Genomic DNA, 26,507 nt, shown 5'->3' with positions numbered 1-26,507 from the left:
AGCTGTAGCTTAACTTACAGATATGGACTTGATGCAGGAGTTAATGGGTGAGGCATGAAAGGTGAGAATAAATGACTCTAATGGTCTTTCTAGTCCTTGGATCTCTATATTTTTCTTTCAGTCTTGCAGTGAGGCAAAGTTATGTATTAATGACAGATGGGATGTTGGAGGAATAATCATGGGTTCCATTCCCTGTTTTTCCACTGACTTGTGGACATTGATCCACATATCTCAGTAAGCTTCTCTGTAAAACATTTAAATTTTAAATAGTAATATGTTAGTATGCTTGCCCACCTCCCCAAGGCAAAAGGTAGTAAGGGTTCCTAACATCCTTTGAGCTGTTTGAATGAAATACATCCTACAGATATTGGGCCAGGTTTTCAAAGGCACCAAGCATTGAAAGCCAAAAAAAGATGTAAGATTTCAACGTCTCTGAAAATCAGATGCTGAAATTATTATAATCAAGTTTTCAAGGCATTAATACAAACACTACTGAGGAGGAATAATAAATGGGAATTATGAGCTATATTTTGACAGGGTTCTTTTTAATTGTTGTGAAGGAGGCTTCTCTGCCTTCCTCCCTTGAAGCCTGCTAACTGCTAACAGCCAAACAAACAAAAAGCTTCAGTTTATCTGAAAGGATGTTCCATTAAAAAAAAAATAAATCCCTATTTGGCATATTAAGTAGGTGAGTCAAAAAAATCAGACTTTGTTACAGCAAAGCAAGAGCGATTAAATTAAATGCGCCTCAAGAAGAAAGCACTTCCCTAGATCAACAGGGCAATAAGAGCTTGTCGATCCCCATCCTGGTGCATTTCTAAACACTTTTTGAAGTACAGAAGGCAGAACACTCAACACTTTGGCTTTGTCACAGCTGACAGCCTGTCGGTTTTAATGAAAATACTCTCCATTTAGAAGATGACAGAAATTACATGCATTTCCCCTTTTATTTTTCTGTCATCTTTTCTGTCTCGCATTTTTACGGTAGAAGGAGGGGTTGGTTATTAAAGCATTACATAAGTATGCAAAATATATTAAGAAGAAGAGAGGAAAAGGAAAAGCTTTAGCCCTGCAATTATACACGATGTGTTTTGTTGAGAAATGTATACTGTAGAATAACATCTGATGTGTGGCAATAACTGTTTACTTTTAGTTCAAAGAGGGTGAGGCAAAAATCTCTACATAATGCTTTAAGTGAAGGTTTTATTATACGATTGCCTGAGTAATTTCCAACAGGAAGATGATCTAAGCAGTGTTAGATAGCTCAAGTATGTTCATAACTTCTCTAGAAAATATAGCAAGATAACACTGAACAATTTCTTGGCTCTGCACAGCCTTCACAAACCTCTTTTATTAAGTGGCGGGCTTTTAATGAGCGCACTCACTCTCATTGACCCAGGTGTTCAACGGCATCTGAGGAAGCTTGCTTCCAGGACTGAGGAAGGAAGGCTTCACTTGCAAATAGAGTCAGTACTGTGGGATCTGGAAATAGCCCACAAATCAATACATAGCCGCTCCACGTGTTTCCCCAGTTTTGATTCCAGCGCAAGTATCAGGGGCAATAACGTGTACAAGGTAAAAATACTGAGGAAGTGAGGTTTCAGCAGTTTTAAGGGATGCTCTGAATTTGATCTTCTAACTTAATTTCTGTGACAGTTGCTTCATGCTTATCCTAAGAAGAGAGACAAATTTAATTATTAATGGCCTGTATAGACCATATCTCAAAATTGTGCAGAGGATCTGAAAATAGCGAGAGCTTTAGAAGGTCATAGAGAAAGGAGCTAGTTTTTAAACTTTGGACACATTTCTATGGTCTTTAACCTGTGCGTATTAGTAGTCGCCAACAGTGTGACTCTTTGTAGAAATGGAATTATGTATATTTAGCAAAGGTGAAACTGGATCCCCAAAAAAAGAAAGCTACATGAAGCCATTGTACAAGGAGCACATTTCTGCCACTCAGCTGTTTAGGTTGCACTTGCTCGACACAAGCATGTGCAGATTTACTGGAAGGACCAAAACGGTCACAACCATCCCATCAGCACCTTTTTATGTGTTTCTGGTCCTGTGATGTGATAGTAGCTGAGCAGTGTCTCCACCAACATCTACCCCCGTGTAGTTTGGTAACAGAGTTACACCCCGGCTTGAAAAGCCTGATCGAAGTCTTGATCAAGCTGCGGAGGACATGTCTGCAACGGTATACGCAGCGCTGGTTCACCAGCCTGGCAGCCCTGGCAGCCAAGCCACGTTGCTGTGGGCAAGTGCACGTCCGAATGGGCTGCGCTGTCTGGAATGCAGAGCTGGTTAATGCTCACACAGCTGGAAACAGAAGCATGAAGAGATTGCCTTTTCCGAATACCCATCATTAACCCCCCAAAAAGTCCTTAAATGTGATTCCCATCTCCTGAAGCTGTCATTTTATGCCGCCTACAGACTAAGGGAGACAACTGTGCTTTAATTACCTGTAGTCCTTATAACATAGTTCTTGGCAAAGGTAGATTTGCTTAATGAATATTTCAGTAGGGCAGAATGTGTGTGTGACACAGAAGACAAACAGCCCGTGGATTTCACACCAAACTTCTAAATATCCTTCTAACCTAGAGTTAGGGGTAAAGGTAAACCTTGTTAAAGGATACAGAAGTTGAGTACTTAGGTGATGAGGAGGTAGGGTGGAATGGGACAAGTGTTTATGTCTGAGTAATTGGGGACTGCGAAAGGGAAGAAATATTCAGCATAGGACATTACATTATATTACATTATATCTAAGAGTTTGAGTGCAAGAATCAAACAAACAAACAAACAAACAAAAAAACAAAAACCCCAAACCATAAAGAACTATTCTCTTGACCAACAGGAAGCACCTTCTCTCTGTGGATCATTATGAGCCTGCCTCCCTACAAGGTGGTAGGAATCCCCTTGCTGTGGCTTTGGAACGGGGCTGTATATGACTGAGGGCAGGTAAAGAACAACCCTGTGATTTTTAACGGGGTTCGCTAGGTGATTGCCTGCACACTTGCAGACTGTGCTTTCTGGTTGCTAGTAGGTAGCTGTTAGCTGCCTGGTATTTGTAGAAAACCTTGTTAGCATGTTTGGGCAAGCCAAGCTATTTTGTGACTAGCAAATAAATGACTTACTAGTACTTGAGAAGCTAGGTAAAACGTATTTTATCAGTTTAACTTATTCTTATCAACTGTCTATATTATTTCCTCCAAACTTTACAACTAGCATATTAAAATATAAGATGCAAGATAGCTTTGCTTTTTTCATGTAACCTTTTCGATGCCATATTTCAGATACCTGGCTGTGAAACTGAAATATTACGTATTCAGGTGCTTTTCCTATTACACCTAACAGTACAATTGTTTATAAGTAATTTGTGTTGAAACACAAGTCTTTTGTATGCAAGCAATTAGATTTTCAGAGGCATGTGAAGTCAATATGGCCTCTGTATAAGAAGGAACGTCCCTAGCCTGTAAATTCCCTAGACTGGAATACAGTGTTGCTCATGGCTGAGGAGAGTTCTCTTGCCTCTGGTCCTCCCTCCTCCTTCACACATTCCCTTGCCTCCTTCAGTAGCAGGCAAGTAACTCAACATCTTCTATACCTCCATTCTGGGGATTTATTTAATTGATTGATATCCTTTTTTAATAATGGCACATGTCATTTGAACAAACAAGGTACTTCAGAAGGGTAACTGCAGGTGGTTCATCTTTTTTCCAAAGTTGTGACCTAACTGCTTCCATGCTTGTGCCTTGACTTTCAGGAGAACAGGGTCAGTGAAGACAAGTCACCAGTGTCATTATTTTATAATTCAGTATGCATACAAGGATGAGAGAGGTGGGCTGATGTGGCTTTATTAAGTATTCCCTGCTCTAAGGGTCAGTCCTGTCCTGTGATATTAAATGGCTGTTAATTTTTTTTTTCCATTTCTTTTAGATTGTGGTTTAAAAGAGATTACCCTCTGTAATGATACCATTTCCTTTCTGTCTTTTCTCTGCTGGATTGCTTTCCCACTGATGCATTTTTGAGCAAGCACCCTAACTACACTTAATAATTAAAACCTCATTGCTCAAATAGAGCTCTGAAGAAAAGGAAATATTTCTTACTGCATATTACTGAATAAATTCCTGACACTGGTGCTGTCTATCTTGTAGCTAGCGCAGGTGTGTACAACTTCATTGGGGTCGGTGGTGTAGGCAACGTCAGCAGCTAGTTTTTGCTGGTTTTGCTGTCCTTGTTTTCCCATCACACCTGAAGCAGGCTGTAGAGCAGGGCTGTGTAGTATGTGGCTCTTATGGCTGGAATCCTTTAGCAAATGCATCCCACGTTTGCGGGGTAAAACCTTCCCCCTTCTGTGAGTTTCTCATGCTTTCACTGATCCCTTTAGTTTTACTTCTTATGATTATTTTTTTTCCTCAATTTTCTTGTGTACCTGGACAACAAATGCCATTTTGGCTAATATTGTTTAATTATGCATGCCGTCCCAGACCATCTTTTTAACACATATAGCTCTGCTGGTGAATTGCCATCATATCACTCTACAATACTGAATTAAACTGGATTAAATTCTGCATTAGTTCTTTACCCTGTATTTTATTTCAGACGCCTCCTGTATATCGTTTGTTGGTTGTGGTATAGACCGTGGCACATTTCCTTCCTTCATTCCTTACATTTTCATTCATTCATTTACAGATCCCTACCCTTTTTTAAGAAGTACACATGAAGTAATATCTTTATATGCATTTTCAGTGAGTCCTTAGTAACCTTATAATAAGCAGCTTCTAGACTCTGGCAAAAAAATCCTTCAGGACCTGTGTCATCCATCCCCCTGCGTGGGCAAGCAGAACGCAGTAACAACCTGCAGCTATTTTAAACATTGCAAATTCTTGTGTCTTTCAGGACCTAGATTTCTCATCACATCCACGGGAGCCTTGTATATTTTAGACGTACAGAATGAAGATGGACTGTACAACTACCGATGTATCACAAGGCACAGATACACTGGAGAAACACGACAAAGCAACAGCGCAAGACTTTTTGTATCAGGTGCTCCTTTATATATCATTTTAAATTAGATATTGTATATGCCTCTCTTAAGTGTGCTAAACTGGCAAGGCAGGTTCTTGTGCCTGTATACACTAACAACCAAGTCGTCTATCAAATGGAAGGTAGAAGTGGTCACCAATAAAATGTCACATTTTAAATTTTTTTTTGTTTGTTTTTCATTTACTATTAGATATTTCCAGAGAGCCTGTAGGGTGCATTGGCATTTAGTAGAGTGATTTTTTTTTTTAGTAGGGTTAGAGTACTTTATAAAAGAGCTGTGGATGGTATTCATCCCATGAAAAGTAGACTTGTGTGGTAGAAGTGTCTAGTCACCTTCCCTTTGTAACCAAAGGAGAGGAACACTTTTAGGGGTAGTGTAGCTGACCTACTTCAGCTATCCAGTTTGGGGTGGGATGAATTGACCCATGGTGCCTATTTCTCTCTGTTAACCATAGCAGGAGCTCAAGATATTTAGCTCCACTGTAGATATTTCCACTGCAGGAGTCTCAGGTTAGCTGAGGTGCGTTTCAGCCTTGCTTTTAATTCATCACACTCCTTCCCTGGGGAAATAGTGTGTTCCCCTGCTCCCAGGAAGGATCCCCAACCAGAAGGGGTACGTGACCTGTCCCAGGCCACCCAGGGTGCTGCTGGCAGACAGGAGGCTTAGCTGGTGGCTGTCCATGGGCAGAGCTAGGAGTCCTTGTGCAGCAGGTAGGAAAATGAGAAGGTTGACGGGGTATTTTATCTCTTCCTTGAAATTGTAAATCTCCTAAATGTTGTGTGTGTGATGGACTGTTGGGTTCCCCACACACACACTAAATACTTAGGACCGTTGGTACGGTGCCGCTCCACTCCCACGTTCTCCCCATTTTGTCTCAGTGAGAGGAGGTGCCAGATGTGGGTGAAGTGAGAAGGAGGGGCAGACCCCAGGCCTGGGTTTGGAACTTGCCCTTAAACCTCTCGGTATAGGATTAGCTTTTTTCCATCTCCCCTTCCTCTCCCTCATTTGCTGCGTGCCTGTAACTGCACCCTGTGTTCGCATGTGAGCAAATCTGCAATTGTATTCCCACATCCATAAGGTTAGCTATGGCTGTATCCCGGACTCTCTCTTCTTTCTCCCTGTATCCTTCCCTTAAAGAAGACATGCCTACTATCCCACTGAAAGCCCCACAGAGCTCTTTGTCCTTTTCACTGTTACTAAGTTGCCCTAAAGTTTCTAACTCTAAAGATCCGCCAAGGTATAGTGACCTTCACAATCTAACAGTCAGTGGGGTCATTCTCCTTTTGACCTTGTCCTCTTGTCTTTTGGTCCTTCTGTCAGGAAAAAAAAAATAATCTAGGTCTTAGGTCTCAGTTCTCCACCGTCTGAAAGCCTTAAGGGAGACAGAGGTGGGCACAAGGTTTTGCATTAGCAACATGCTTCCTCCCCTCCTCCAAAATGGTCTAGAGCCCTCTGAACACACAAATCAGTACTTAAATATACTAATGACAAAAAAATTGTGTGATTGTTCAGGTTAGAATCACTTACCAGTCAGGTCCAGGATTTTCTTCCCTTGATGTGTGTCCCGTGTGGGCAAAACTCTTGCCTCTGTTTTCCCAGCCGGATGAAGAGGTAGTTTTCCTGCACAATAATCTGCCTGCTTTGGTCTTATAAGGATAGAGTCCTATCCTTCTAGCTGGCTCAATAATATGGTCTGCTTCCGTATGAAATCATGCTAAGGCTGAGCCAGTGGTAACATAAATAAAATCAGGCTTGTATCTTGGTTACCACAGAAAATTTTCTAGTTATTTTGCTGAATAAAAGAGGAAAAATGAAAGCTCTGTCTTGTTTGTAATTTGGGACAAGCATCCTAAAAGATGTGCACTGTCTGGAGTTCCCTTTTCTATTTTCCTCCACAAGCCAAATCAAAATGGGAAATTTTACCTGTATTCAATAGCCGGGTTTTTTAAATTCAATAGGGTTAATTATTCTCCATTAGAGCTATAGTGGGCTCTGATTTCAACTCCTGCTAGTCTATTGAACAAGTGCAGCAATTATGGACAGAGTTTGTCTCTTCATATTTCTCTAGCAGGTTTTCTTTTTTTCTTTACTGGAATTTATATTTTAAATAGTGAGTCCTTTAAGAACTGAGATCAGAGAATCAATGGACACAGTTGTGAAAAGTCTACTTGCGTGAGACCTACATTTTTGCCTGCCTTTTACATCCATAAATGTTCTTTGCTTATTTGGGGATGAAATAGTTTGTGCTGAATATTTATCATAGTCTCTTGGCCACAATTTTAATACAAGTTAAGCTTCATTATTGTTTGAAAGAGTGAGAAAGGTAGCATGCATATAATAGCAAATACACATGTGAATTAGTATGCCTATTACCAAAGCAAAGTTCCAAATTTAATCTGGAGTAAGAACGTCTCCTTGAAATCATGTGGCCTTTCTAAATAAATTTAAACCTAAGGCTGTTGACATGCTACAGAATATTCCTCTAATGTCCGTTATAGTGTGCTTTTCCAAAAATAATTTTGTTCGTCCATGAATCCTAGCTCCCAAACTCTTTACCAGTTTTTAACCCCCACCCTCCAAATAATCCTTATTATTTTGAAAGCATAATGAGTTTCTTGCACTGTACTTCAAAGGATATACAAAGTAGAATATTTTAGATCAGTATTTTGCCTTAGTTTTTCCACCATTGTCCTTGCTAGCAGTCATTCGCAGCTGGCTGTTAAAGCGTAGTAAAAGAATAATTCAAAAGAGTCCATACCACATATTGGAATTAGGTTATGTTACTTCGCTATTTGCCTCATTGCAGGTGATTGCAAATGAACCCTGGAATTTCTTCTGTGTTTTTTTTCTCTTTTTTTTTCTTTCTTAAGTGGAATGTATGCAGTGTAGGAGCTCTTAATAGGAGTCTGTTCCAGGGACATCCCAAAGAGATGTTTTTACCATCCATTTAAATATATAAGTAGAGTGCCAGAAAGCAGGTCACCGGAATCATATTTTGTGTATCCCCAAATATATTTTAAATACTTCGTCTGTAAGAACCAGCTCAAGGCTTCTCAAGTACGTAGGCAAATCCCAATTTAGTTGTTCCGCAGATGGGACTCCAGGCTGGGCTGCTTCTGCCAAGGCTCAGTTGGAGAAGGGAAAAAGTGACGCGAAGTGAACCTGGGATAGAGGACCCAGGGAATGGTGTGCTGTTCTTGAAGGGTGAGAAACGGTAGCTGCAGAAGGGGCCATCTGCTGCCGTAGCCCCCTGGCTGCCGGGGGCAGCCCACCTGGCTTCCCAGGCTTCTGCCTAGGCACGGGGGCAGGAGGGCAGCGGCCGCTTTGCTGTCCCCGTCACCTTGTTGTCTGAGGTGGTTTCGCACTTTGCCTGGGCCCAGAGTCAAAGCATATGCGGTTCTCTGCAGCAAACTAGGAAGCTGTCGGAGTGTGATATTTACTAGGCCACAACTTTTCCTTACCATTACTATAATTCCTCCCCTGGTGGCCCTCATCCTGTTTTGAAGTCCATGCAGTACTTTGTATTTTTATACTTAAAGGTTTGCAAATGGGACCGCATATATCCTTCACAAAGTCTTTTGACAATAAAAGTGTATGGAGAGGATACGAAGCTACTGTGAGTTTTGAGTAGGAATGCACAAACAATACTTTTAAAAGTCAGTTCTGCTTTTTTATTATTATTTAATTATTACTTTCAATTGCAGAAATTGATTTGACGTAGATGTAAACTTCCTAAGGGCCAGAGATGTAATTCCTTGCATGCTTACATTTTTACTGAGTTAATTCCTCAGGCTGCGAAAAAGAATCTAGGAGCTGAAAACGTAGATGCCTGATGACCCAAAAGGCAAGAAAGGAGCTGGCTAATCAATTAGTCAGATTGACATTGGCCTTCCCAATAGCATCCTGGCAGATTGTGCTTTCACTAAGCCAGACATAAACAGCATGGCAAGCTCAAAAATATAACCCATCTTGATGCCAAATACGGGCCTTGAGGCTACTGATGCATGCAAAATCATTTGTTTAACTACCGGCTGACATGTTTCTAATGAGACAGACAGTAGGTTGCTGTAAACTGAATGTGTTTTTGCCTTCAGTGGCTCAACTTTTTACTGGCACCTAGACAGCAGAAAAACCTTTGTGGTCATCTTTCATTGAACTTGGCATTTAGGGTTTTATCTAGATATTTACACAAAATTTACTTAGCCCATTTGTTTACCATCACAATTTTAGCTTCCGGATCGATAACATAACTTGCACAGTGCCTCTAGCTATTTGTTCTCAAGTGTACCCTCCCAGGTGTGGCTGCAGTTCATGAAGATATATCTAAGCTAGTTTTAAGCTAACTGGTTCGGGTTCCGATTACACTATTGCTTGAGTAGCTTGAATTCAGCATGAATGGCTCATTTAATCTCTTCAGCTCCTAAAAGGGACGTGCTGCAGCTGCCCTGTGAGCAGTACCTGAGCTAGCTAAGTCAAAGACCACTTGAAAATGTCAAAGTGGTTGCAATCACACCTACACCCAGGCAACGGTGATGTAGCTATACCCAAAAAGAGATTGGTGTGTCATATAGGAGTAAAAGGAGTTGATCGGCATGTGGAGTTTTGTTGTGAGACAGAAGTCTTAGCAAAGTGGGTGCATATGATGAGAAAATACTTAGATGAATATTTGTTGATTTATTGTTCAATATTTATGTTGCAATAGCTCCAGGATGGGCTTTTGTCATGCTGCATGCTGCACAAACCTGTAAATCACATCAGCCTCTTCCTCCAAACGTTTTCAAACTTAAAAAGCCAAAATCACAGAGTACTATTTCTGGTGGGCTACGTGCACCGCTAGTGAAGGCGCTTTGCCAGGCTTCTGTGAGATACATAAATATATGCCAGGTGCTACACAAGCGTGTTTGTCTGAGAGCTGCTTTACTCAGTGAGTTGAGCACAGAAAGTTGGAGTATTAAGCTGTAAGTTGGTCTTGTCACGTTAAGTTCTTTTTCCAGAGAAGAAGAAAAGGCTCATCTGTCAGTTAGACTGCTGATAGAAATTCCTGTGTCTTTGCCCATTTCTCTCCTGACAAGGGAATAAATCGCTCCTTTAATTTAAAGCCTTCAAACCACTGAGAAGCATGGAGAATGCGCTGGCTTCATTCTAGTCGAGCAGTACAGGGATAACAGTAATAATTGTTAGGGAAACACATTTCTGGCTCTCCATTCCTCTGATAGGGGACATAATGGATGACCAGAGAAATGGTTGCCACCTGGAAAAAATCCAGTGAGAGGATTTCCAAGTAGTGATGAGATGCTTCAGCAATACCTGCTGCTGGACCCCAGCCACCGCTACTGAGATATTACAGACTGATGGCCGGGTCACAGTAACAAACAGTAGTACATAAAATACTGGGCTAGCGAGTCAAAAAATGCGGGATTAAAAATATTGGCATATTGCTTAGTGAATGGCAGAATTTTAATGCTCCCATTGAAAACTACTGTTTGTTCTTTCAGATCCAGCGAACTCAGCTCCATCTATTCTAGATGGGTTTGACCACCGTAAAGCCATGGCAGGACAGCGAGTGGAGCTGCCCTGCAAAGCATCAGGGCACCCCGCACCAAAGTATCGTTGGCTGAAGGACAACGTTCCCTGGGAGCCTGACAGCAGGTTTCGGCAGACAGTTACCGGTCTGCTGATCGAGAACACACGTCCCTCGGACACAGGCAACTACGTCTGCGAGGTGTGGAACAACTATGGGACTGCCGAGATGATAGGGCGACTGTATGTAAAACGTAAGTCCTGGACTGAGTGAAGATCTCAGGCCACTTCTTACCTGGGTGTTTGCATCAGGGAAGACGTTGCCGTATCTTGCTCTACCTTCTGTTTTGTTACTTTATCTTAGCAACGCTTAAACTTCTCAAAGTTGTGGAACAACAGAAAGTAGGCTCTGTGGAGATGAGTTAGTTGGACAATTGAGCGATCAGAAGTGCAAATAGATGCAATTTCTAACATAGCTATATAATTTATCACATGGAGGATATGTAATTTAGAAGCTTGAATTGGATGCTTAAAAAGAAATTGCAAATGTTCTCATGAATAAAGCTGCCAAACTCTCATTGCCATGACTCATGCTGTTCGGTAATATTGAATACTCATACCTCCCCTCAGTTGAGTATTCATGTGTGAATATTCTGAATGTTTCACAAATTCTACAAAGATAATTATTACTCAGAAGCACTGCACTGGAAAAGTGTTATTCTTCTATTGTTAAAAAAAAAAATTGTTTCCTGGAATAGAAATAATGCTTTGTGAACTAATGTTTCCACCTATACAGCATGAGTGGCAAACTGAAAAGGAGAAGTTTGTGAACAATTCAGGACATAAAAATGTCTTCACAAATAATTACACATAATGTATTTGGGCAAAATAAAACCGAGATCAAAGATCTGTAATTCGTGAATTATAGTAGAGGAACTTTGCTTCTACTCCTAAAAATCAGTTGAATTCAGTCTGCCTTGTATGATACAAAGTCACAACTTCCAGAGGCATGAGGTAATCAAATTGCTAGTCATAGTGAAAGTGTCCCCAGTTCCTGGTGATACGTTTTACTTACTGACTTAGTGGTCAAACAGCCACGAGATATCTTCTGGGTCTGGTTGGCAGGAAGCAACAGTTGGGCAATGGAGTTTTACTCTCCTCTGCAATGGAAGATGTAGTTCGCTTTCTTGCATCATCATGGCTCTGAGATGCTGCTGATGCACTTGAGTATGCCCATTTTGTTTAATGGGTCATTGACAGTTTTGAGCCTTTGTGGTCTTTTGGATGGGAAACAGAGGTATTCAGTGGCTTGCAACATGCATATGAGCACAGATTAACTGTTGCTCTGGACCATTGTAGAGGAAAGGTCTGTTACATACGTGTCTGTGATCCAGAATGACTGGTGCCACTGACCTGTGTGGTTTTTTCCAGGTCTCTGTGCCCAATGGGTCACTAAAGATTCATTCCATCTGTGTGTTATAAAATGTTCAGTAAAGTGAATGAGTTATCTGAGGAAATTTTCATGTATAAGTGTGTATGCGTGTGTGTGTGTGCATGTGTGTATGCAAGCTGGTAAAAAACCAAATAGGATGGTATGCATTTAATATCAGAGATGATATCAGTGGTGACAGTAGTCCCTTGTCTTTATAAGGAAATCAAACCAATATATCCAAAGCATGAGACAAGATCTGCTTTCAGTAATGCTGACGACTTTTTGGTGCCAGGCTAAAGATTGTTTTCCTTACATTTATGTTTATGACTTTTCTTCAATACTGTTCATCCTCTGTTTTTTACAATATAAAACTTGCATTACTATGTCCTACCGTTTCTTAAGGCTGACTTGAAAGTATTGTAGTCCTCCCACGTTGAAACAGAAAATCTAGTGAACCCCCCGACAAAAACACTTCCATGTGGACAGATCTGGTGGATATCTACGGGTGTACCTATGTTAACATTTTAGCATGGATCTTCCACCCTTGAAAGTTAATCTCCTGGTCATTGGCGTTTACTGCGCTTGTTCATATCAGGGGGTAATTTTGGAACACCTAAACTGGTTTCCTTTTGCAGGAAATTAAACCAGAAGACGAGCTTCAGGAATGCACCTAATGCACCAGTTCAAAGGTCCACACTGAACTAATATGAAGTAATGTCCTACCCTCTCAAACCACATGTAGTGCTATTGTTAGGCCCTCAGCACCAACGGCGTTACTCAGTAGATCTGCTCCTACTGTCTATTTAGGCATGGGATTATATCGCGTTGAATTGGTTATCCCTATATATCTGTGTTTTGTGTCATGGATGATAGTGGCAAAAATGCTTGTTTGGGTTTTTGTTTGGCAGGGGCTGTGTGTCAGAAGGGTATGGAAGTGATTTTTTTTGTTCTCCTTAATTGAGATTTAATTTGTTACTTGCACATAAATGCACATGTATACTTAATGTTTTCTGTTTCCCTTTCCCTTATTTTGATTTAAATCTTCAGAACCACTAAAAGCCACAATCAGCCCACGGAAAGTAAAAAGCAGTGTCGGTAGTCAAGTGTCCTTGTCCTGCAGTGTGACGGGAACTGAGGACCAGGAGCTCTCCTGGTATCGTAATGGTGAAATCATCAACCCTGGTAACAATGTCCGGATCACTGGCGTCAATCGGGAGAACCTTATTATGGATGGCATGGCCAAGAGTGATGGTGGAGCTTACCAGTGCTTTGTGCGCAAGGATAAGATGTCTGCTCAAGACTACGTCCAGGTGATACTAGAAGGTCAGTCACTACCTGTTCAGCAGTTCTGGTCTCCATAATAATAAATATTTCATCTTTGGTGCCATCGTTGTATAGTGAGGGATAGCGTATCTTAAACACAGAACTGTCAGCGGTGTTTATTGTGCCCAATTCTGAGCAAAATCTAATGGAATGAAAAAAATGGTTTGAAAACAAAAATCCCTCCCAAGCAGCCCTTGCACTATTTTTTTTTTTTTTGGTAGGGGTGGATGGTGGTGGTGCTGTTTTTTTAAATCAGCTTTTTAGCAGGACACGAGAGAAGATGTCTCTATTCAACTTCAAGCATCTTCTGGGCATGTTTTTTCTGGTTGGGTGTATGGGTGAAGGGTTGGAGATCATCTTAACTAACTGACACAATGTTCTAGATGATAATCAAGTGAGGAAAGTTATCTGTTTGTACAGAGTCAGTTCACTAATGAGGCTGTAGTGCAGTCATGGCATGGACACTGTTTTTAGAGTCCTGCCTGGACCGAGTTACCTCGGCAACCATCTCCTGTGACTAAGAAAGCCTAAAGAGCATATTGATAATCTATCATGATGTCGAGAGAGTGCAGGTTATCAGAGAGCAACAGCAGGAAAGATTTCAAAGACACTCGGGTCTCACTGGGAAAATAATGTCTGCTTTCATCTCCAAAAAAAGCCTGTCACTTGAATTAAAAAAAAAAAAAAAAAAAAGAGGAGGAGGAGGAGGAGGAGGGGTGCGGAGGTACATAGTATGCACACTCACAGGTTTATTGGTACTGTGTCAGCTTTCTTTCAGGATAAAAAGCTTTTTTTTTATTGCTGTTGTTTTATTTGCTGAGGGATGACAGTATCTAATACACAGCATAGAAAAGGAAGAGAGTCAGAGATGAAAATAAATAAATAAATAAATAAATTAGCCACATATCCGATGGGACATAAATGAAAGGGAGAGGGGGACAGAGCAGAAAATTATGAAATTAAATAAAATCAAATGCTCCTCCAGGGATGCTAAGGTCTTTCAGCAGCCTAAGAGTGGCAATGCCTTACATTTTTTACTGTGTGTCAAGGAAGGCAATTTTGCAGCCCTGTTTTTAATTCTGCTATGATTCAACATGTTTTGTGGGGACTTTTGCACACCTTATGCCAGTTCCCTCAGTTTCCTGGGTGATGTTGCACTGAAATTGCAATGTGAGAATTGTGATTTCCAGGGGAGCCATCACGGTTCGAGCCTCCCGAACATACATGTGTTACATAGCAGAATGTACATGAAGAGACAGTACATAATGTGCAGAAACAGTGAATCACACAGAGCATGGGACTTGTCAGTCCTGTCCTGACATCCTCTGTCCCGTGCAAAACTGAAAGGAGTTGTCCTGAAAGGGCTTTGAGTACTAGGTGCGGTTTTAAGTGTCTTTTGTCTCCCTCTATGTAATGAGGCTCCTTTTCCTTCTGTTTCTTGCAGGCACTAATACTGTAGGAACACTGAAGTTAGCTTATTTGCCACTTAGCTTTTTAAAACCAGACAGTAGTCTGCAGCACTGTTGTCCTTGTCCAAACTTTGGACTGGATCGCTTCCTGTGTTCTGCATACTGCTCCTGGTGTGTGGCCTTTTGATCCCAGTTACACTGAAATTCCTTCTAGATGCAGCTTTGAAAGTATGATTTTCAAAGGAAAACAAACATGCATTGCATGATCTCAGAAAGAAGTTCCTAAGTAATAGCAGAGTGTCAGCACTCCTAAATGTTACCCCGCTGAACTCTCTGGAGAGGTGGTTATTTACTCTTGCTCCCTCCTTACAATCTTGAAGTTTCTGTCTCCACGCGTTCTCTTTATTCATTTGCCTGGTAGAGGCCGAGTAAATTGTGACAGGGATCAGAAGAGAAAGCATTTGAATGTTCTCATTTCAGAGGAATATTTATCTGTAGCACGAAATGACCACAGAAAGAAATTGGCATCACTGCTATTACTGGCAATCTGTATTCAGAAAAGATTAATTTGGTACTTTTCTAAATGGGGTATTGTGGGTCAGGACTAAACTGCATTGGCACAGCTGTGTGAAATTAGCCTATGCAAGCTCTGTCTGTCTCTTGCCAGCAGGATTCATCTTTAGCTTTCCAAGGAGCTGGAATCTACCAGGAGAAGAAAAATTCCAAATGTGTTGAGGTTTTGCTGTATGTCTGTTGTGATGAACTGTGTATGGCTTTAACACTTTTCCGCAAGAACCTGGCAGTTTACATAGCTGTGCAGAGCCCCAGTCCATCTCTTCAAGTGCTTTTCCTTCAGAGGAGTTAGTACCAGGTTTCTAAGAAGATGCAAAAGAAACCTGCAAAGCAAAGCAAAGGATCATTGAAGTACTTTACTACCAAAATTTGTTTCCCTCTCTCAATAATTAGGGTTACATCCTGGAACACAATTGTTTGCATCGCTTCTAAAAAAGATATTGGCTCATGTACTAGGCCCCAGGATAGAGGGAACAATCTTTACACCGTGTAAGTACTGTTCTCCTGCTCTTCTTTCCCTTGGCAGATGGTACTCCCAAAATCATTTCTGCCTTCAGTGAGAAAGTGGTGAGTCCGGGAGAGCCAGTGTCCCTTATGTGCAACGTGAAGGGGACTCCTCTGCCTACTATCACTTGGACGCTGGATGAAGATCCCATTGTGAAGGACGGCAGTCATCGTATCAGCCAGATTATCACCTCTGAAGGCAACGTGGTCAGTTACCTGAATATCTCTAACACTCAGGTCCGAGATGGTGGAGTTTATCGCTGTACTGCCAACAACTCTGCTGGAGTCGTCCTGTACCAGGCTCGAATAAACGTAAGAGGTGCTTGTCAAATCAGCTCCTCAAAAAAACACACATAACTCATTGTAGTGGAGAAGAAGATTGTTGCATGTGACGAAATGAGTCTTGGAATGCCAAAACCAACTTACTCTTTTTCCTCTCCTTTTCTTCCCCGCTCTCTTTTCCCACCCTGCCTCTCCAGCCCCATCTAGAAAGTGTATGGTATGGTTAAATGTTGGAAGAACCCTTTGGCTTGCGTTCTATAGTTTTATTTTTCCTATACTCATCTCTACTAGTTCACAGTTTCTTTACTGTAGTCCTGCTGTGCATGGGGTTTTTGCTTTTCCTTTCCTCCTTTACTTGTCCAACATTCATTGTAATTTCTCATGTATACAGTAATTTAGCTTGCATTTCTAGCTCTACATGGCATAATACCCATCTTCACGGTATTATACTTCATATACGTCAAAAAAAAGGCTAACTTTGTTAGTGTTCTCATGTGTAACGGGAATCTAGCTTTGTATCAGTTTTAGTATTTCACATTAATTAAATCATCCTCAGCCTTTTAATTTGTAATGCAGCAAAGATTTTATCAGGCAAGTGTTGGATAATGCAAACATATACCGCCACATAATTAGTATGTATGCTGCAGGGTGAGGAAAAACTAGAGCATATAAAGATTAGGGAAGCTGCTTAAGTAGCTTTTAAAAGCAAAAACTGTCAAATGCTAAGAGGTGTTGTGCAAGCCACATCTGTAAACATTGTTAACGTTTGTATATTCAGAAAAGTTATGCGCATGTTTCCTCAAGCAAACGTGCCTTTAAATTGTTTTCAAGAGTTTCTTTTTACCTTTGTAGGGCCAGCAAGCATTCGGCCAATGAAGAACATCACAGCAATAGCTGGACGGGACACCTACATCCACTGCCGTGTGATCGGCTACCCATATTACTCCATCAAGTGGTACAAGAACTCTAACCTGCTACCGTTCAACCATCGCCAAGTGGCGTTTGAGAACAACGGGACACTGAAGCTTTCAGATGTGCAGAAGGAAGTGGATGAGGGCGAATACACGTGCAATGTCCTCGTTCAACCCCAGCTTTCCACCAGCCAGAGCGTGCATGTGACAGTAAAAGGTGAGGTCAACTCGGCAAACTAGAGCCAAGATAATGGCTGTGTTGTTTATAGGGACGCAAATTGCACGCATAGGATTGTCCTGGCAGTTAGATAATGAGCACTTAAGAAGGTTAATCCAGATTTGTGTTTATTTTTAATGATGACATAGATGCTAGTCAGTCACTGTGTCTTGTTCTCTCTTGACTTTTAACCGCCCTCATTCAACTAGCAAAGCATTGCTTTCTAAGTGGAGGCCTCGCAGAAGCAAGCGTTCCATGAGCAGTTTTCACCACAACAAATAATTCAGTAGACAAATGTTTTGTCACCTAAGTTGCACTGCTGACTCTTTCTCTGCGGGATGACAAAGTTCATTTTCATTCACCAGTGACTTTTCAGCTTTTAAAAAATAAGAGGAGGATTTTAATGTATGTGTTTCTGCCAATAAGCAGAGACAGGAACTAAAAGCATTAACCTTGCCTTCCTCCTATTAAGTGTGCTCTTCTGAGTGTTCTTGATGCTTAGAAAGGTGGCACTGTAGATAAAAGTGACTTGAAAGTCTAATAGGATGCTTAAAATCTATTCAAATAGTCCTAAACAAGGCCGTTCAGATGGCCCTGAAAGACTTCAGCAACTGATGACAATAGGAATTTTTTTAGCATTGTGTTCCGGCTATTCTGATATTTGCAATGTTCAGGCCTATTCACAAGGACACAAAAGACAGAAAACCTGATTGCAGTAGCACCTAGTTTTAAGCAATGGGGCCACTAAATAGTGCACTTCATGTGAACCTGCAGGAAGAATTGAGGTATAATTTCACTGTTCCTGAAGTTCTTAGAAACTTTTCCTGGGCTTTTTTAGGGGGTGAAAGGAAGGAAGGTTGGTTTCTTTATCCGTTGTCAAATAAGATACAGAGGAGAACACTAAGGTAAAATGACTTTGTTACAGACATCTGATATTTTAACTTCTTTCTGTTCTGTTTGTCTAGCCCTTTCTTCTTTCCAGTCTGGAGTGATGTAATTGCTAATTATTTCAAGAGGTTAGGGGATTAGCTTTAAGCCACTAGCGACTGGGACTCTGAAAGGCATGACATCTTGCACACCTGAGACCATCAGAGGTACTGGTCACATGCTGTGGCATAAAAAGCTAATGTCACCGTTTCTTTTCGTGTACGTGGTACCTTGCTTGACATTACAATAATATTGCAGATCTGTTGATGGAGTTTAGGAACTGAATGCCAAATTAGTAATTGTGTTGCTACCGCATTAACGGTTCACCATGGTAAATCCGATGGGGAATGCTGCCTCTTAAATGATACTATTCTCAATTGACTACCAAAATGAATGTAGCGAGACAAAAAAAAAAATAAATAAATCCAGCAGTCTATCCTTACAGCTCGAGCATTTAAATCAAAACATTACTAGTTCCTGAGAATGCTAGCTGGCACCTCAGGTGCAATACTGTTTTTTCTTCCATTAGGTTACGATTTCAAACTTGACAATTTCTCCCCCAGGAAGCAGATTGCCAGCTCTATCAATTTTGATTGAACTGTAGATTTTGTCAATGATTTGACTTCCTTAAAGGTATTCTACCGTATTTCTGGATATTCAGCTGCCAGGTCCATTGGCTGGTCAGAAATCTCACACAGTGACTGAATATACTCTGAATACCTTGCATAAACATGTGGCATGTTTGAAGAGTGCCAGTGGGCTGAGCTGCCCGCTGCACCTGTGCTACAGCCTCATCCTACACATGATCCGTAAGGCAGATGCATTGGAGCAGCGCAAGTTGCAGAATGAAAAGCAATCCATGGCATGTGCAAAGCAAACATGACAGTATCGCTCATATCTATTGCTCTGCAGTTGTCAAAGTTGGCTGCAAAGTGCCCCATCCTTGACGAGACACTGCTATTTTAAAAAAAAGGTTAATGGCCTGTCCTTGTATGCTAACCCCAAAATGTCAAAGGTGAGCTTTGCATGTCAGACCTGAACAATTCTCAAAGTTGTGCTGTTGTAGCTGGAGGTCAGCATTGCCACAGTGTTTTTTTAGATGGTTATGTATTCTTCTGTTACTACATAGTAACTTTAGCTCACATATTAGTGGACAGTCAAAAGTGGCCTGTTGCTTTAAAATATTATTAACATTTGTGCTGCCTTTTCACTTCATAGATTCCAAAGTTAATGTGATGAGTTTTCAGGCACTTATATTTGATTCCAAGAAATACAAAATATGGCCTAGCTTGCATACTGGAGGTTAAAAGTACTCTGAAATATGACATTATAAGGGGAGTTAATATCAGTGCCCAAATATCTTTATTTATACTGCAGCTTCTCATACCATCAGGATGCTTATTTCTTCTCCAGAGAAAGAGAGGGAGAATTATTGCACGTCTTCAACATCATGGGCCCTTTGGTTTGTTCTCATTTCTGCTACAGGCTTCCTGGATGACTTCAAACCAGTCACCTGAAGAGTGATTCAGGATAGATGATACTTGATGAACTGTTACTCAGTACTTTGTTCCCTCCATGTTCTGTTCTGAAGACATAATTATCAATTTCATTATGAGTTTTTCCGAGATGATAAGCTCTGTGGTATCCAAGTGTTTCAAAAACAATGCATTCTTTTTCAAAACCCACCTGGGTGATCAGGAGCACTTTGACAAATGGCACCTGAGGCACAGACTGAACGTAAAAGTATCGACAAATTTTTGTATGTTCAATTTCAGAAGCCTACAGCTTGATATTTCCAGTTTAGCTGCTGTTACATAGCCTTTGTATGTTCAAGGCTCTGCTGCCATTGAAATGAAGTTGCTTCTGAGAGTTCTTTTTCCTTTGTCACCCAGCTTAGCAACGCCCTGGGAAAGACAGATTTAAGTCATTTAATTAGCATTATCTGAGAGATCTGTGGTAAAGGTGAATGCATAATTTGGCTCTACAGGGCAGCATTTATCTGCATTATGCATGCAACTGGCCTTTTTGTCTGCAGTCCTCTGCCACGTTGACTGCCCACTTCCCAAACTCTCCAGTGCATGAAGCATCCTCATTCTGTCTTGAGTCAGGACTTGTGAAAAGCAGCATCCAAATAAAGATATGCAACAGCATGAGCATGTAATCAAATACAGGAGTGCTGCCCATTCTGTAGAGTATTTTGAGATTTACAAACATCCAAATGAAACCAAAATCTTGAGGACATTCTTCAGAAATCACTGTAAGATCTCAGATAGGAGAACAGCAAGTTTCTTGACAATAACTTCAAAATGAAATCCTGGCTAACAGACAATCCAAGTGGGGCTTGTAGAGTCTTGCTGTGCAGTCTCCCACCTGGCAGGCTGTAAGGAAGCCAAAAGATTGGAAGCTGGGCACTTATGTGCTATTCGACCTCAGGCCAGCTACTTCTTTGCATAGCTGATCAGAAGAATCAATTAGACACCACGTGAAATCAAGTTGTCCCATTTTTTTAGGAATAAGTGGTGCCCTTGTGTGCATAGCCATCTACTCCAGAGGTCTGCAGGCTCCAAATAACAGTGTCCCACAGAGATGGGGTATGCCCCCCCACCCACCCCTTGCCTGTCCCTTGTCTCTGTCCCAAAATCTGGATCTTGGAAGCTAGCAGTCCCATAAGCTGGCTGCTGAGCTGAGTGGGTAAGCTGGCAAAAAAGCATGCAGGTTTCTGCTTGGCAGACATAGCTCCGTTGGAACTGTGCCTGAGCTCTAACAGAGCTTTTTGGAAATCAAGCCATCTTAGCATTATTTTTTTATATTTAGACAAATGAATTGGCCAGTTCTGAGTTCTGACAAAAAGCCATGAAAACTACCCACCATGTAATGCATACCTAAGGGGGGAAAAACTACGACTGTACTTACATTCTTAATGTCTGGTATTTTATACCTGTTGACCGTTTGCCTTTCCAACTGTAATAATACCCTTTCAACATGTTTTGCTTTGGCCTGTGTTCAATGCAATTTTCTTTTTAGCTTTTTTGTGAAGTAAACTGGACGCCTTTTCCTCCCCCTCCTGCAAAGGGGAAACAGTAGTTACTGACATCCTCAGAAGTAATCATCGAGATTAGCCTTGCTAAGGATACTGCACAGGTCCTTGCCAAAACCAGAATTATTCTTAGCAGCACTAGTTTCTTACTCTGCATTTGGCCCAGCTCTGGTGGTTTGCCAGTGGGGTTCATATACATCTGCTGATGGCAGAGGACTGTTAAAGACAGACATCCTAAGGATAAGAATATTCTGTAGAAGATGTAGAGTTTTGTGTTCATTTCTTCTAAGTATGACCTGTCCTCAGTCTTCTCCAGTTCATCCTTGCCCAAGTCCTGGCTCTTCTGCTTTGGGTTCCAAAACCAGCCTGTCCTCCCTGTCTTTCCCATCTCAGTCCTCATTTGCTCGGCATCTTGTTCTCATAATTCAAAACTAGTCTTCCCCTTCAGAGCTCCCAACCTTCTTCCCAGCCTCCAGTTACAGTCCTCCCTTTCTGCCAGCCTTCACTTTCTCCATCTCTGCTGGGTTTTAGTCTGTCTCCCCTTCATGTGGGTCTTCGTTCACTGTCAGTGCTGTACCTCACCCCACTGCTTCCTTGTCCCAGCCTGGCATCCCCAGCCAGTTTCCCAACTGCACTTTACCAAACCCCATCACATCTCTAATCCCACCATAAGCCTACTCCTGGCTTCCAACTTCCCACCACTGCCCCTAAATCCAATTCTGTGATTCATTTTTGTTATCCTGGACACAACTTTGAGCTTCTGCTCCATTGCTTGCTCCTGCTATCTGCATGCCCAGGAATACAGGCTGGTTCCCTAATCTGGTCCCTTGGCCCCTACATCTCCTTTCTTTCTCTCTGCATTGAAATAACTTTTTTCATGCTTCCTGGGCCCAGCACAGGCAGCTGTATGATCACTGGAGAGATAAATCTGTCTACTTTGATTTCTGACATCTCACCAGACTGCACCTGCCCTACGTGGCTGGAAGTGACTCAGACACTGAAGGCAGTGTTAGGATGTGTTCAGTGTTGCTCGAACCCTGGGATCTCTTAGCTGTTAGTCACTGGAAAATGTCTTCTCAGAATGTGATAACTCTGGGGGTTTTGTCTATTTATTTACTTATTTTTGCTCAGACTGCAAAATTTCAGTACTCTTGTGATGACTTTTCATTGGGACAGCAAGAATATCTGATGCTAATGCTATCACTTGCTGAAATTGAAGTCCATGCTGTTGACCATGGAGCAGGTGGGAGTTCTCAGATTCTCACAATGTCTTTTTTTTTTTTTTTAACTTTTATGGTAGGATCTATGTATTCTGCATCCCTGTTTTTCCACCTTCCCGCCTTATTCTTGGAAATGGCCAGACAGTTGTAGCTGAAACTTTCCAGCTAAAATGACTGAGCCTGAGGCAGACACCTGGCCTGGAAAAATACTATCCAAACAAAAGTCAAACCGCAAGCAAACGAAAATAGTCCTATAATGAGAAGTGTTGGCAAACAAAGAAAGAGGTTGTATTACCCACTCCATCTGTAAATTTCATATTTCCGTTGAAAAACAACCCTTCAAGTGGCAAGATGGTAAAATAATAATAGCAGCATCTCCTCTACAGCATTTATTAGATCTCGAAGCATTTTAAAAACAGGAGTGAGTCATTATCTCCATTTTTTTATTATGTAATTTATAGTAATAGTTTTCTCAGCTACAGTAAAAGCCATCAGTAGTAAGTGATGATTTTCTTTTCATCAGTCTCATGGGACATACTTCTCATGTAAACAGCATGCTGCTATTCACACTTCTCTGACAGAAATTAATTGAAAAAGAAGCCCATGAGAGGGAAGGGTGCAGCATCATTAAAATAAAAAGTGCAGTGTTCAAAAGGACTGTTTCTGATCTTGTAGAGCTTATATATCTCATTGATTTAGAAGGCTTCTCATTGCCTTATGCCAAAGTGATAGTACTTCACCTGTTGTGAACTGCGTAAGAGAATTGTACCAGCCTGTTTCTTTTTAGAAAGCAAGCAAACCAAACAGATATTTCTAAATAACTTCATGTTGCAACTATTTGAATAGATTCTTCTTATCTTTCCTGGGAAGTATATAGCTTTTTCTAATATAGTTTAGATAGTGAAAAATATGCAGGCACAAAAGGAAAAAATTATCATGGGCAATCTTTCAAGGGTTCTTGGGACCATGGTGTATGCTGTCATCAAACAATCTGCTAATTTGTTTATGCTTCAGTCTGTGACATGGATGTGAACCAGCTTCATGCACACAGCTAAGACATAACTTCTTGTCTGTCCTACTGGCTAAACCTCGCCAATAATTTGAGTCAGAGAAAAACTTCTGGGCTTGACATCCTTCAGATATTCCTTTCTTTATATCACTTTCTGCCTTTCTTTCACTCTCCCATGCAACCTCTTTTTGGATCCTTCCAAGCTTGTTGCAACTTCTTCAGGAAAAACTACTCAGATCTCTCAAAGTGACTGGATTTGTCATGTGCAAGAACCATGCAAGGGCCATGTGGTGAGAATGGATGAAAATATCCAGTCGTGCAAAAGATCCTGTAAAAATCTAAGTAACAGTCGTTCTCAGGTCACATAACAGGCATGGGGACTTGCTACAGGGAGCAAGCAGTGGCTGCAGTCTGATTTAAGGGAACGTGCACTTTGATAGTGATATCTCCCACGTGAGAACCCCAACACCTTACCTACAGAAGTGCCTGAAGGAAAGACTAAAACAGCCTGGTATTCAATAAGTGGGACTTGACAGGTCTGTGTAAATTTTTTTGCCATTCAACATACAACAACTTAAGGCTAGCCTTGCATTAAAATAGCTGACTTTTACATTCTTTAAAAGCTCACAAGTGTCATGTGGATGCTGCAGTTAAGTGTCTTATTCTATAGCAGTACACTTCTAATATACTATACTCCTAATGACTTCACCTCTGGCGCTGCAGAAAACGGTCACCCAAAAATATATGTTAAAGTTGTTTCATTACTATCCTAGTCTTCATGATGAGGAATTAGTATGTACAAATATAAAACTTTTCACTTAAATCTAAAATAAAACTCACTGGTTTTGTGCACAGTCTTACATCTTTCAAACACAATTTAAGTTGGTGTGTGGATATGTCTATTTATGAATTCTGTGAACAATATGAAATGAGCCTTAATACTTGAATAAGAACCTCAGCTAAGGAGTTCAAGAGTATCTGTATATTATGTTTGGGTTTAAAAAGCTGTCCCTCTTCTGTCTCTTACAATGCAGCTTTACTTTGGTTTTAGAAGGCAGCATGTTCTTGCTCCTTTTTGTATGTATTTTGTCAATTATATTTGAAATGCTTTCTTAAAAATCTGTTAAAACTGCCTTTAAATTTTTAAGCGCTTTACCACATCAAGTTAGTGTGAGCTATTAGCAGTGTGCGTGTAAGTACATATGGAAAGTACATATAGAAAGTGAGACTGTGAGTGCACATGATAGTGCAGGTCTGGATTACTCTGGCCTAATTTCTAATCAGTGTGTATAATACATAGCATGCAAAAAAAAAAAAAAAAAAGGCGCGATATCAACCCTGTGGACGCGATATCAACCCTGTGGAAACAGAAGGGCGGTATAAAATCAGTTGCTAATGTAAAGTCCTGGGATAAAGGTGAAAGGGAAGCTAGGGTGAAACCAAACTACTCATAGGAATGATTTTCAGAGTCCGAGATCATTCTGTTAAAGTCCTCTCTCATCTGAATCTGGTAGTTTTGGTTCTAGTGATTTAGTTGGTTTCAACTTTTCACAGCGTTACCTGAGGAGAAAGAGGACTTTAAATCAGGTAGGGGTTAAACAAGGGCAATAGCTCTGGACCGGGTTCCAAAAGCATAGTAAAAATAACTGGTAAGTGCTTCTGGATACGCAGCCTACAAGTGAGGCTTTTTATCAGGTGGCAATGAAGGTAACTGCTTCTTGTGTTAATATACTCTTGCAGCTGCTATCTTATCTTCAGATCAAGAAGGTTTTCTCTTTTAAAAAGTAAATAGCAAATGCATCCCCTTGGGCAGGCAACCGAGCTTCCCACCATCACAGGTTCGCAGGGTGCTGCGTATGATAAGGGCATGCACTTTTCCCCTCACAATGGAGGCTGAAAGGAGGGGATTCGATAGATGGATGAGACATGACATAAAAGCGCTCTTGGTTTCTCCGCAACATTTTACATCCTCTCTTATTTTGGAGGAGCTTCCAGAACAGCATCAGGGAGCCTTTGAGCTGCCAGCGTTGGATTGCGGGAAAGGGGAGCGGGGGCTAAGGTGAAGGGCGAAGTCTCTCTCGCAAGCTCCCCTGAGAAATGCGCACCGCAGCATTTTCACTGCCACACTCAGCCACAGTTCCTGATAAAACACCACAGCTTGTTTTGAACGTGTTTGAATACAGAGTTAATTTTGGTAACTAATGAACCTACAAGTAGGGGGAAATGTTGTGCAGCAGCAGAGGCATTACAGGGATTAGTTTGGGTCTTTTCTTTTTCAATGCATACACTTAAAAAGGCACAAAGAACATAACGGTATTTCCTCTTTTGAAGACAGGATACGTTAGCACACAAGGAGGGAGCAGGGTATGAGGCTCGGCTCAGTAAATGCCATTAACAGATAGTTCGATAAATGACATGCCCTACTGGTAAGGCTCGATACATACAGCAGAGAAAGCAGCAGAAAAATCCAGTGCTTCAGCGACTGTGTGCAAATGCTCACACCATAACCGACAAGGGATGGAGCTGTTTAGGAGAACCAATCGATGGCTGAGAAAACTTATAAATGACTAGAGCACGGCTAGGCTTTGTGCAGAGACAAGACAGTTTGGGCTTTTTCACTCCCAGCATGTGAGATCTAGGATCACACGGCTGCCTTAAGAGGCTACGTTAGTTTGGTGGTTATTACTTTGCATCAGTCAATGGACGTATGCTGTGATTATTCATTGCCAAAGGTATTTTATATTGTGGGCACTGCTCCTGCAACAGTGTTGTTGCAAGAAAATCCACTAGGGAACTGTTTCTAATGATAAAGCAGAGGACGACTTCCATTTTACTATGCAGAGCCACAGGAGAGGAACACCGTGTTCACAAGGCTGCTGCAGAAGACAGGCTATCTGCAGGGTACTTGGTTTTAGTGAATCACCTCAGCAGTTTCTACCAAAATAACTCCCATGGAATGGAGGGCAAGAAATTAAGGATGTTCCTCTGCTAATGGACAGCAGCGTGGAAGCCCTACTTGTCCTCCTTTACAGTAATCTCCCAGAGGTACAGATGACCTTGCTGGGGCAAAAAGCCATAATTTAAATCTTCCTACATTAG

The 26,507-nt window shown here is 41.3% G+C and overlaps 1 protein-coding gene across 1 annotated transcript in view; it reads left to right on the top strand.

Annotated features, from left to right (window-relative positions):
* The window catches only part of DSCAM (DS cell adhesion molecule), a gene marked incomplete at both ends in the record, with an annotated part of 477,096 nt that overhangs the window by 285,777 nt on the left and 164,812 nt on the right, over positions 1-26,507 (top strand). The window contains 5 exons of the mRNA XM_082498944.1: positions 4,897-5,043; positions 10,540-10,818; positions 13,044-13,319; positions 15,828-16,124; positions 16,940-17,215. Of these exons, the coding sequence (XP_082355070.1) occupies positions 4,897-5,043; positions 10,540-10,818; positions 13,044-13,319; positions 15,828-16,124; positions 16,940-17,215 (1,275 nt within the window). The remainder of the gene's footprint in view (positions 1-4,896; positions 5,044-10,539; positions 10,819-13,043; positions 13,320-15,827; positions 16,125-16,939; positions 17,216-26,507) is intronic.

This window comes from Vanellus vanellus (genome assembly GCF_965231255.1).
Source record: "Vanellus vanellus genome assembly, chromosome: 1".
NCBI lineage: Eukaryota > Metazoa > Chordata > Aves > Charadriiformes > Charadriidae > Vanellus > Vanellus vanellus.
The sequence above is the reverse complement of the archived record's forward strand: the minus strand, read 5'-3'. Positions and strand labels throughout refer to the sequence as shown.